Source organism: Eptatretus burgeri, chromosome 15 (assembly GCF_056783735.1).
Source record: "Eptatretus burgeri isolate ZD-2024b chromosome 15, Ebu_testis_v1, whole genome shotgun sequence".
NCBI classification, from domain to species: domain Eukaryota; kingdom Metazoa; phylum Chordata; class Myxini; order Myxiniformes; family Myxinidae; genus Eptatretus; species Eptatretus burgeri.
In genome coordinates, this window is record NC_140975.1 from 38,657,182 (window position 1) to 38,670,741 (window position 13,560).

General features: G+C 45.3%; 1 protein-coding gene across 2 annotated transcripts in view; it reads right to left on the reverse strand.

Annotated features, from left to right (window-relative positions):
- Positions 1-3,864: 3,864 nt before the first annotated feature.
- LOC147011961 (putative RNA-binding protein 46) overlaps positions 3,865-13,560 on the reverse strand; it is a 45,275-nt gene continuing 35,579 nt past the window's right edge. For both annotated transcript variants that reach the window (XM_085857805.1, XM_085857806.1), the window contains 2 exons: positions 4,529-4,936; positions 3,865-4,404 (listed from right to left, as the gene is read on the reverse strand). In XM_085857805.1, the coding sequence (XP_085713931.1) occupies positions 4,285-4,404; positions 4,529-4,936 (528 nt within the window). In that variant the 3' untranslated portion in view covers positions 3,865-4,284. The remainder of the gene's footprint in view (positions 4,405-4,528; positions 4,937-13,560) is intronic.

A 13,560-nucleotide genomic window follows, 5' to 3' on the forward strand; every position in this document is an offset into this window, starting at 1 on the left:
ATGGTCCTAATTCATCATTTGTTCGGCCTATTCAAACATGCCTTGATTTGGAAACACCATCTACTCTCACTGACTAATTAAAGTATATAATCGACATATTATGTTGAATTTGAGAATCTGATCTGGTGAACAAAATTTGGAGTGAATTCCAGAAATTTTTAACAAATTAGTGATTTTTATAACAGTGTATTTATTGAAGCAAAGTATTGAACTTAACTTTTTCTGCTGTTCAGACGATTATATTGATTGAAGAAAAAAATTGTGGAATGTGCAGAAAGTCTAACTTGAAGGAGTGAAACGCCATGCTTCAAAACCTAGTTTTGCAATCCATGATGGCACGCACAGTCCACAGGGGTCCGTTTTTTTCGACAATTACATATGTAGTTTGCTGTTACATATGTTTGGGTGATTTGCTAACATTAGAAAACATTAATACAAATATACTATTATAGTTCCTCCAACATATTAAGTCGGTAGTTTCTGCAAGCGAAGAGGTATGTAGACAGCACACATGGAGGTGGTAGAAATGGGAACAAATGACTCTCTGTGAGACGTGTGCGTGCCTTTTCTTGGTTACGTGAGTGCAGTTTCATGGGCGCACGATCTGAAAACGAACTTGAACTCGGGCTGTGGTGCGTGGCACTGTAGAGGTGATGCGGCCGTCTCACGAGCCATGTACTTCTGCAGCATCGAAGTCTTGGGTTTGAGGGTAGAGGAGTAGCAGCTGAAATGTGAATCCTATCCAGGTTCCTCCTGATGACTTCATCATTCGATTGAATTTTGTTATATTAATGGTAGAGTGTTAATTTGTGATTGGAATGATGCTGTTTGTAATGAAAATTTAGAGAGATTGAGTTTAACGCAGAGTGAGAAAATTATGTGAGCATTTCCACCCATGGAATTTGCAGTTTCACCATTGGCATCCACCTTACTTCTGTTGGGGTCAGCTGCAGTAACTTTTTTTGCCCAAGTCATTCACGAACCGGCTGTCCATGCCTCATGTTCGACTGAAGGTGTCACATGAATGTGGAATTTATTGGTTCATGGTTTGGCATTCACTGTTTCCGGATTGTGTGTTTGCTTTTTGGCTCCCTCCCATGCATAGCAGGGCGGTAGTCTAAAGTCTAAAGCAAGACTGTCCCCATACTCCCTCAGTGGGTGGGAAGTTTCATAAATTTCTCAATGCAATTATGATTCTGTTTCTTCCTGCATGAATCTTTTCTCTTCTCACAACAAAAACAGCAGAGATTGCAGACCCTCGCCAGGACTTTTGTGTGGTGTGTTACGTAATTAATAACAGCATAACTAGAACTGTCACTTTATAACTGCAGGCAGTGATGACCCAGTACCAAGACGTCCCGCTTTGATGGGACCCCCTGACATTTTTTATTATTATTCAATTTAATTTAGAATGGGATTAAAATAAATTCAATTCAAATCAAATGGAAGACCAAATAGGTCGAGTCCTACATTGGAGTCATCAGAAGGAACCCAAACAAGCAAAAACCAAAGATGAAGTCATCAGGGGGAACCTGCATAGGATTCACATTTTAGCTGCTACTCCTCTACCCTCAAACCCATCCAAGAACAGCCAAGTGAGCCTTATTCCAAAAAAAAAAGAACCCAGATTATAAATTTAATAATTCTAGCTGCCAGACTATGTGTCCGATCAGGTTGAAATTTTAAACATTTATTCCCCATCACTACTAGATCATGTTGTGAAGTTTCACATTGATTGCTTAAGCAGTTCCAGAGAAAGCATTATTTATTTTTCTTCAATCCAATATGGCTGCCAAACCATGTGATTTGTACAACCACGGCTCGGGGAACATTTGTGTGAAGTTTACCCTCGATCTGTCCAGGTGTTGTGAAGATTTTTATCGGTTTTCGGGTAAATCCAATTTGGCTGCCGAATCATCACGTGACCAATGACGTCATCAATTTTTTTTTTCTGTGGACCATTTTATCCCGAGATGACCCTCAGAAACTTTCAACCTGATCAGATGTAGTGTTCTCCATGTGCAATTATGACGTCATAATGAAGGCACCTATGACGCCACAAAAAATCACGTTCCCCATGAGGAGTACTTGCTGTGTGCCAAGTTTCAATTTTTTCCTTGGTGTGGTTTCAGATACAGAGGTCCAAATTTTTTCCAACATGGCTGCCACACCACGTGATCTATGACATCATAATTATCATCAAAACATTCATGAGTTGTTGCACCTGTGGTGAAAAATTTGTCTCAATCCGACAGGTTGCGGAGAAAAACACAAGTTCTGTACAAACAGACAGATGGACCCAAACGCAATACCCTCTCCTTCGGCGAAGGTAAATATTTGCTGGTTTGGTAATATCTCAATACAATTGTGATTTTGAGTTGCCACCTGAATGATGCTGTTTTCTCTCCATCTTTTTTAAGGTGGGTGGATTAGAAGGGGTATAATCCAAAGGTGGGATGGGTTGATGAATTCGATCTGCAAAAAAGGCTGGTGAAATCACTTGTTTGGAGTATTGCACTTTATGGCTGTGAAAGTTGGACTCTTAAAAGCAGAAGGTGAAAAGCGTATTAGCGCTTTTGAATTATGGACTTGGAGGAGAATGCCGAGTCTGTCCTGGATGGAGCATAAAACAAATGAATGGGTTTGTGGTTGAGTGAGAGTTTGAGGATGATTGTCTCCTGAATGTCATCAAAAGGACGAAGGTGGCTATATACTGCAACTGGAAGAGAAGACCTGCCCGTGTGGTGTTAGCTTTTATTTCAGGATTGATGGAGGGGAAGTACAGGATTCGTCATCCTGCCATAACCTGGGTGGATAATTTGAAGTTTTGGGTTATTGGTGGGCTCCCTATTTTCAGACTGTGCTTTCTACCACCAACGGCCACCTTTAGCAGCTACGGTATTAATAAAAATAAATAATAATAATAATAAAGTGAGCGGGAGGTTTAATGAATACCTCAATACAATTATGATTTTGAGTTTCCACCTGTATGAAGCTGCTCTCTCTCAGCATGTAAACTCATTCGTGGGTTCGGCTTTAGCAGTTTCACTATTTTCCATCTGTGGAAACATTCATTGGTTTAGTAATATCTCAATACAAATGATATTTTGAGTTTCCACCCGTACTATGTCGATCTCTCTCCACCCTGTAAACACATTCACAGCTTTGGCAATTTCTCAATGCAATTGAGATTCTCAGTTTCTGCCTGTGAGATTCTACAATTTTTAGTGTGTAAACACATGTGCGGATTTGGCATGTGTAATTTCGCCGTTGACCGCGTATAGAGGAAACATTACCCACCTTCTGGTGTGGTCAACTGCAGTAAATTTTGTGTGCCATTCACAAACCAGCTGTCCATGCCCGACGTTTGACCGAAAGTGGCAAAGGAATGTGGGATTTCTTGGTTCATTAGTTTGGATTCGTTGTTTCCACTTTGTCTGCTTTTGAACACTCGAAAGGTCCACCTCAAGGGTTCATATTGCCGAGAATTTTTTTTTGGAATTGTCTTATCTATAGGAAGCTCTGACACTCAAAAGAAACAAAGGCAGAGATGGGATGATGCCGACAGGACATCGATTTTACACGACTACAACCATAGTTTTGAGGCCAGCCTCAAATTTTCTGTGCAGCTTTTGGGGTCCCCCTGCATTTGTCCGAAAGCAGGTGGGAGTTTTCAAAAAATAGGTACCTCGCGAGCACGCACACACACAGTTGTAACAAAAGCCAAGGCCATCAGTGGATTCCACACGTTTGAACCTAATATCGTAGAATACAAATTATTTGCAGCATCTATCGACTTCAATATAAACACAGTTTCGGTGCATACGCACCACTGGTGTTCTCACAAACCCCTGTGACAAAATGTTTGTGCCATTGTTTTATTGCACAATTTTCTCATTGCATTAAGTTTAATTTATTTTGCTACTATCTCGCATTCTCACTTGGTAAGCCTTCAGAATGCTTGAGTGTTATTTCTGCATTGATGTAAGAATACAAATTTAACTTCTACAAAGGCTGAATGAGAACCTGCCTTGTTGATAACTAATCATCAATAATGACTCAAAATAAAACCATGTTACTGTCCCCCCACCCACCCACACACACACCCCACACCTTCTCTCCTTTCCAATTTGTTGATGCACTTGCTTTTTTTGACAAACTGTGGCCCCACTGCCAGTAATGTTTCCCTCTTATTATGTCACCCTGCTCTTTCATGGGTCTGTTTTCAATGGCAAAGGAAAACTCAATTTCTCTGTTGCAAATGGGAAACATTGAATGAGTATTTTACTTTAAATTACAAAGTTTGTTTAAAACACTCTGCGCAGCAAGTTCCTTGGCTCCATCAATCGCTGAGCCAACCTCTTCTGGAGCGAAAGTTCCTCCAGGGACACCATCAATGTATATCTGCGAATACCAAAAGCAGTGAGCGATTCGGTGTTGAAAAGGAGCTCAAACACCACAGCAAGTTGTAAATCACCGAGTAACAAGCATAATGCAATGTTCAGCAAAAAATAAATGCCAGCCTCACCATGTAACCATATAGCTGCTGTCCAGTAGAACCTTGTGAATTAAAAAGTGAGTATAGGGGAGGAGGAAAATCACGATGAGCACACCACAGCTCCAAGCGCATGATCGCTGTACGTGTGACTGCCAAATCGATTTCGTGAGGTAACAGTCTCGTCTCTTTGGCACGTGGGAGTCGCAAGGATGCTTCACCCAAATCCACAGCCAATTGCCGTGTAGCTCCAGGAACACCACCTAGACTGTGTCGTCTTGTTTGTGACTGGTTCATCAAAAGAAGAGACATAACTTGGTCCACCATTCTGGAACGTGTTTGAGGCTCATCAGGTTCCTTGTGTATGTCACGATCTTTCATAACTCCACCACCATCACTTGCATTTTTGGAGATTCCGGGTCTGGCCAAACTCACCTCCACCTGGTATTCCACACCATAAGGAAACAAAATCAAATGAGCTTAATGTCACGAGAGTGGCCATATTCAATCAGAATTATCTAATAGCATCCAGAAAAAATTGGGCTTTGTGAATGAAGAATGGACCACTCAACCATTTCCACAAACCATTACACTGATTGTCACTTCCACAGCAATCCAGAGTTCACTTCTGGGAATCAAATCCACAGCAAGTAAAGGCAATGCAACAAGGCTTTATTCAATCCACCACCAAACCACTCATTTGCAATAGTATCTGTAATTAATGTTTCCCCTCCTTTTACAGGACGAGAAATGTTTTTCTGTTTCTTAACAAGGATATAGTAATTTACTTTACTTATGTTTCTTCACAAGGATATGACGGGTCAGGTCAGGCCAAATTAGATTTGTGACTTGCTACAGGTATCATGAAAACTTGTACTAACCTGCTCCATGATCGGGTTGTCGGCGACTAAACCGTCTCCCCCACCAGGTTTTTTGGTGAGGAGGGTGTTTGGATATGGACACCCAGCAGGATTAAAAACAAAACCTGTCAAAGGGTGGAGGAGCTCCTTGTGAGCCAACGGCCATCCGTATCTAGTGCCCAACTGTGTCTGCAGACGTCCTCCTGCAGTTGGGTTACTTCTTATTAGGAGGTTGGTGGTAGGATTTGCACTCCGGCCACGGTAAAGCCCTTCATTCCGCAAAACACAAAAACGCAAAGAAATCTGAAAATACACTCCGTGGAAGTACCTCCTGTGCAGCTTCCCTTCGCAGGGCAGCTCACCGGATGACGGGATTGGGGCAAAGCCTTCGGGGCCCCCAAACTTTGATGAAAGGAGGGAAATCACGGGGTAACATTCCCGAGTCAGATTGCGGGAGAGTGTGTCGGAGTGGTGCTGAGGTGTCATCCACCAGACGGCGGTCTCCTTGGGTTAACCTGAGGCGGTCCCTTCGGGTGGGTGTCTGGAATGTCCTATCCCTAAGAGAGGATGAACACCTGTCTCTGTTATCATCTGAGCCCAAGGGTTTGGACATCAGTATTGCAGCACTCCCTGAGGTTCGGGGACCAGATTGCGGCGAGATTATGGAGGGTGGTTACACGTAATATTTGTCTGGTCGCTCTGATGGTTACCATTCCCAAGGAGTTGCTGTAGCTGTGTCCAATAAGCTGACTCCAATGATAATTGAGGTAACACCAGTCAACGAGCGTATTATGAGATGAAGGATTCGTCACTCCTTTGGTGTCATTTCCCTGGTCTGTGTTTATGCTCCGACTGAGGCGAGTGATCTCACCGTGAAGGATGCATTCTATGCCACGCTCGAGTCTGTGGTTGATCAGTGCCCCAGATGATATACACTTCTAGTCTTGGGGGATTTCAATGCATCAATTGGAATTGATAGAGATGGTTATGAGACGTGTGTTGGTCCCCATGGGTCAGGAACTGTGAACCTGAAGAGCACTAAGTTCCTTGACTTTGCAAAAAGTCATGGACTTAGGGTGGCTGGTTCATGGTTTCAGCACCCACAAGCTCATCGCTGGGCTTGGTATCCCAATGCTGGTGGTGTGGCAAAGAAGATTGACTATGTCCTCGGTGATGGTCGCTGGAAGATGATCCAGAACTGCAGGGGTTACCGGAGTGCTCAGTTCTTCAATACTGACCATCGGCTTGCGGTTCATGGTTTCAGCGCCCACAAGCTCATCGCTGGACTTGGTATTCCAACACTGGCGGTGTGGCAAAGGACATTGACCATGTCCTCGTTGATGGTCGCTGGAGGTTGATCCAGAACTGCAGGGGCTACCGGAGTGCTCAGTTCCTCAATACTGACCACCAGCTTGGTGTAGCAACTCTGAAGTTGCACCTTAAATCCAGTAGAATGGTACCATCCCAGCCTAGGCTGGATGTTGGCTAGCTCAAGGATGAGAGGGTAGCTGAGGAGTTTGCGAACAAGCTGAGTGGAGATTTGGGGGGTCTGGGTGCTTTGGGAGGTCCTGAAGAGTTGTGGAGTGCCTTCAAGACCACCTTCCTTGATGTCTCCGGTGGATGTCTTGGAATTCACCGAAGGGCAAAGAAGAATTTTGTCTCTCAAGGGACACTGGATACCATTGACCAGAGTCGCAGGGCCAGGCTGAATGGCTGAGCTGTTCAGGGAGCTTAGGCGTAAAACTGTACGTGCGCTCAGGGTGGAAAAGAAGGCCTATGTGCGAGGAATCTGTGAGGGGGTAGAGTATCACCTGTGGTCAAGTGATTCTCGTCCTGCTTACAGGGGAATTCGCACATTGCTTTCATCCAAGCCCCATCCCTCAATGGACTGCAGTTCGAGCAGAGGGTGGTAAGCTCTTAACAGAGGAGTCTGAAGTGAAGGCCCGCTGGGCTGGTTACTTCGAACAGTCGTACCAGGCTGATCCCCCATCTGTCGAGTTGGACATCAGGGGTGTGACAATAACTTGTTGCTGACCCTCCAATCAACTGTGGTCTACCTTCGCTTGTGGAAACACAGGCTGCGGTGAACCGGTTGAAATTGGATAAAGCTCCAGGGATCTGTGGCATCCATGCCGAACTTCTCAAGGCTGGTGGAAATGCTGCACTCGTGTCGTTGCATGCAGTTCTGTGCCTTGCCTGGAACACAGGCATCATCCCAACTGACTGAAAAAGAGGGGCTTTGTTGTCCCTCTATGGAAAGGGAAGGGTGATCGCCAAGACTGCAACAACTAACAAGGGGTAACGCTGCTTTCAGTGCCGGGCAAGGTCTTTGCTCGGATAATTCTTGATATGGTTCGCTACCATCTGCTTGAGCACCAGCGTCCAGAGCAGTCAGGCTTTATACCAAAGACATCAACGATTGACCGTATCCTTGCTCTTCGGGTCCTCATCGAACGCAGACGAGAGTTTCGGCAGGGGCTGCATGCAGCTTATGTTGATCTCTGTAAAGCGTTTGATTCAGTGAATTGGGATGCCCTCTGGAGGATTCTTGGTCTTCGTGGGGTGCCACCAAAACTGATCGATCTGATGTCTGAACTCTACTCTGGTACTGAGAGTGCTGTGAGATGTGGTGGTACCATCTCTGACTTATTTCCAGTTGTTGCTGGAGTTCGTCAGGTGTGTGTGCTGGCTCCCCACACTTTTCAGCACTTGTATGGACTGGATTCTCGGGAGGTTGTCGGAGAGATCAAGCTGCGGTGCATCGTTTGGGAATGTCAAGATCTCTGACCTTGATTTCACAGATGATGCAGTCATCTTTGCGGAGACTTTAGATATCCTTTTGGGGGGCCCTCGAGGTGCTGAATGAGGAGTCGGAGCCACTGGGATTACGGGTTTCCTGGGTTTCCTAAGATCCAGGCTTTTACTGACATCTTGGATGCTGCTGTCCAGTCTATTGTGAGGATGTTGAGGTCATGGAGAGATTCACTTACCTTGGCAGTGATATTCATGTCTCTGTTGGCTATGAGTCGGAAGTCAATAGACGTCTGGGTCAGGCCTGGGGAGTCATAGATTCACTGGATAATGGGGTGTGGCGCTGCCAGTACCTGTGCGGGAGGACGAATGTCCGAGTCTTCAGGTCCTTGGTGCTTCCAGTCTTGCTCTATGGAGGGGAGACTTGGACTCTGACCAAGGATTTGAGACGGAGACTTAATTCCTTTGGGACCAGGTCTCTTCGGAGAATCCTTGGCTATCGCTGGTCGGACTTTGTGTCCAACGAGCGGTTGCTGAGAGAGACTCCAATGGGATTTGTTACCTGCATAGTCCGTGAGCGTCAGCTGCGGCTGTATGGACATGTGGCTCGTTTTCCTGACGCTGATCCTGTTCACCAGATTCTCTCAGCGAGGGAGTCTCGTGAGTGGAGGAGGCCAATGGGCCGACCACGTGCCTCGTGGTTGCAGCAGGTTGATTGGCATCTCAAGGAGATGGGGATGGGCCTGGCATCTGCCTGGGGGATGGCCAGACTGAAGTCTCTGGAGTACCAGTGGAAAGTGGACGTAGCGACGCGCTGCTCTGGCGCATGCTCCCATACCTGACCTGACCTGATATATAATGAAATTTGATTTAGGGGCCATTTACACCCTGCATGCAACACATTAGTTCAATATATCAGTTTGTCACCTTAATTTCACTCATGGGGGTGGGGGTGGAGGAGAGGAGGAGAACAGTCAGACATGCATAGGCACATGATGAGGGTTTTACTATGTACAGTATGTAGTTATGGATCTGGTTCGGGGGTAAAACGGGTGGAATGGGGAGTGGGGGTAGGTCAGAATGGTTAATTCATAGTACTGTTGGACACAGGTATTCACAGGGGATACGTTTCTGAAAAATGCCGTGAATGTTGGCCCCCATGAATGTTGAAGCATTGTTTTTTGGGGTTTTTTGTCTTTTTTTACATGGTCTCGCCTCGTGTAAGAGCAATGAGTTGACACAACATAACAAAGGGAACAGCAGGAGAAAGGGGAAACACCAACAGTTGGATGGAGAGCTAAAGTAGATGGAGACAGACAAACAAGGGATGCAGGTAACGATGAGAGGTAAGGGAGAACACAAATGTGGATACATAAGCAAAATTGTATTTGACCAGCTTGTGAATTTGTCAAGGTCTGAAGAGAAGGGAGAGGCTGCTGCGTGTCTGTCAGAAGGGTGAGAGATGTCATGGTAGAGAGTACAGTCATCAGAAAAGAGATGGAGGATTTTCCAGAAAGTCAGTGAGAGCCACTAAACAGTGACGACTCCACTTACATATCGCTCGCTGAAAATATGGACCAACTTCAATTCACTCATCCCAACTCTCTCTTCCTCATATGTGGTTGGTGTCTTCAATTGTCATCATGCCAGCTGGCTGAGCGTGGTTACCTCTCTCACCTGCCATGACACTTCAGTAAAGGACTTCTACGACTCATTGGGACTGACAATCTGTCAACTTCCCGACCCAGATCTCAGTCAATGGTATTCCATCTCTTCAGGATTTCGTTTTGACCAATTTCCCTGCAAATGTCTGCTGTTATTCTTCTGAACCATGAATTTGTTCATCTGACCATATTCTTGTTAAAGTGGGCATCTCTCTGGCCATTCTCAGAGAACCACCTCAGTGTCGACGATTCTGGCATTTCATTCAGGCTGACTGGCAGGGACTTTAAGCAGCCATCAAACTGGTCTCCCATTTCTACTTTCTCTGACATCAACTCATCCAGGGAATTCTTTCAAAGAATCTCTCTCTCTCTCTTTCTCTCTCTCTCTCACAGATTTATCCCATCTAGTCCAGTTGTTATCCCTTTCCTTCCGCCTATGGTACACTGAAACTTGTGACATGGCTGTTGCCCTTAAACGACTTGCCTTCACCTCATGGAAGGCAAATCCAACTGAAGACAATCTCAGTTCCTTCTACAAAGCTCAGAAAAAGTGTGTGCCAACCATCAAGAGAGCCAGGAAATAATATCTTTCCAATCTCAAGTCTGAACTCTCAAACCTGTCTCCCTCCAAATCCTGGTGGCATCTATGTGCCCCCTCCATCCCCTCCCTTATAGTCCATTGGTCAATGTAAAAAAAATTAAATATTGTCATATTTTTGTATATAATCTTGGCAAATGCATTTAAATTCCTCTAAATAGTATTTAGGACATAAAAAAAACATGTTGCTAGTTTTTCTATTTGGTCCCGGGGTGATTTCTGAGCAAAAGTATGAAAAAAATTTGTTGCCGTGAAAATTTTTTTCAAATTTTGGGGAGCCAGACTTTTGGCAAATGCATTTCAATTCATCCAAATTATCTAGTAAAATACGAAAACAAATATTGCCAATTTTTTCTTCAGGTATTTTGTTCCTTCAGAGTCAAAATATGGTTAGATTGTTTAAAAATTTAATAATACAAAATACTACACTAATTCCACTAACAACTGATATTTTATGATCTTAGGTAACATACTGGGCTGTAGGCGCGGATCTAGGAAATTTCAAGGGGGGGGGGCGTCGGGCCCGACTCACGAGTGCCAAAGGCGCGAAGTCCGTGAGGGAGGTCTGGGGGTCCTACCCCAGAAAATTTTGAAAAATAGGCACCTGGAAATTCGTTTCTGCGGCCTGCTTGAGGCTCAGCAGAATTTCCAGCAAAGCTGGAGTGTATATATGTGAGAAAATTTGGCATTTTTTTGGTCTGTGGGGGGGGGGTGGGGGTCGGGCCCCCGCCCCCCCCGTAGGTCCGCCACTGGTATCACGTAATTATTGCATTTGTTTCGTAAGTTGCAGATGAATACGTCCCAGCTACAACTTCATTGCTGTTACAAGTTCTGATTGCCGACTTGTGTCAAGCCCAACATCTGCACCTTCACAGAGAAAATAAACGAAGATGGCCACCTCTGCAGCATTAGAACACCTATAAATAAACAATCAATTGACTTTGACCTCTGCCTCAAATGCCAAGGAGAACAGTGGGTGAACACTAAAAACAAAGGAAGAGAGCTGGAGTCACTGACGTATCCAAAACGTGAAAGCTATCAGAAATTTCTTGACTATACCAGTCAAAGAGCTGAATATAGGAATCCTGACTTCGTTCATTTGAATCAACGGCTGCATGGTTTGTCAGTGGAAATCTTGGAATGAAACCATGCTGTATGGCACAGGACATGCTACAGTGAGGTGACACACAAAGGGCATACTGACGGAGACAAAAAGCAGTACGAGAAAGCACTGTGTGCGAAGAGTTCAAGCGTGTTGTCATACAAGAAGGAAGGGGGACGACCCATGTCAAGTTGTACCACTATGCCTCATAGCAGTGAATCTGCTGAGTCAATGAAAAGGTCACTCACACGATCCCACGTCAGTCCGTTCAACTGAGAGCTTTGTTTCTACTGCCAAGATATCAAACACGAAAAGAAACATGCCAGATCAGGTTTAAACCCAGAGCAGGTTCACTTATGCAGAACTTCAGACATTGGAAAATCAGTCAAAAAGATTGTAGATGCAGGTCATAATGACCAATGGAAATTGAATATGGCAAACATCCTTGCAGAGGGAGACTTCCTGTCCAGGGACATTAGGTACCACACAAGTTGCCACACAATGCACTGGCAGCGCTACGTGCAGCAGCCCCAAAGGCTCAGTAACAGGGATAACCAGTCCAGACCAGACAACCACAAAGACACTGTGGCATCTATTTCGGCGGAGATTGAATTCTTTGCCGAATTAAAAGAGCGCTTGAATCAAGGAGACATCATCACATTGACTGAGGTGGCTGCACTGTACACCAATATGATGCACGATCATGGTATTCACAACGAGAAAATCACTCGGCAGGTCCTCTTGGAGAAAATCCAACAGAACATCACAAATTTCACAATCACTGATGCACGAGGGAGGAAACCAGCAGTCCTACATTCCAACGAAGCTGGTCGCTCTGCTATAGACCAGGCAATAGAGGAGAGAGACATCAAAGGAGAGATGAACACAATCTTCCGGTGTTCCAATATAATTAGGCAAGCTGTCCTACGGTCTAGAAAGGATGATCCATGGTCCTTTAATGGGTCACTGGTCGGGTGCAGTGAATCAGGTGTACCAGCTGAACTGATCATCTTCACAAGATGGGTCTTGCAAGGAGCAAAAGCGGCAACAACCGAGACACGCATTGAACACTTGCACAACTCGTGTCTCATCCTGTCTCAATCAATAGTACAGGCCTGCAAGACAGACAGACAAGTGACACTCACCCCCATGTCATCATAGTCAACGTTCCACAGTATGTTTGAAAGTCCCTAGATGCTGTTGGACCGTCACTATACATGTACCACAACTTCCGAAGTCAGAAGGCGGTATCGCTGTTGAGCAAGTTTGGCGTTGGGGTCTCTTATGACCGTGTCACTAAAATACGTTACAACATCGCCAATGCCATCTCTCAGAATATCAGAGTACGGTGTGTATGTGCCACCAGGCCTTCTGCGCAACAAGAGGATCCGGGCTTCCCTGGACAACATCGACGAGAAAGTGGACACCCCAGATGGAAAAGGGAGTTTCCATGGAACAGCCCTTGGAGTGTACCAGCGATCGGACCAAGGCGAAACAGTGGTGGACCCAGTGCAATTCAGTGAGAGTCTGACATCTGCAGGCTTACAAGATGTGCCACCAACTGTTATCGACATGGTTGCATGTACGAGTGAGGGGGACCCAAAGCCCAAAACGAGTCCACACTACACCAACTACAAGATGGGAGTGTATGATGAGAGTTACGACAGATCACAGACCAATGACATTGGGTGGATGGTGGCATGCTTCTTCAATAGGCCTAGTGTTCATGAGCCTGGCCCAGAAACACTGCCAACAGAGGAAGGTGAACCAGAAGAACCCACAGCTGACAGGATGGATGGAGAACAGCCTGTACCTGTTTGTTCTGCCTATAATTCACTCACACATATCCCACTGCCCGCGGATGCTCCTATAGTGGACCAGGCCTTTGGGCTTCCCATCATCAACGCTGCAGCCCATGAATGGACCACTTTGGTCACGGCACTGGATCAGTTGTCAGGAGTGAATGATCTCGTGACAGGACTAGACAGCAAACTGGTGGCAACCATAGATATGGACCAGTACAAGAGGGCACTGAAGCTTGAATACCTTGACCCGCAGTACAAGAACAAGTGGGTACTATGCCCTGGTGC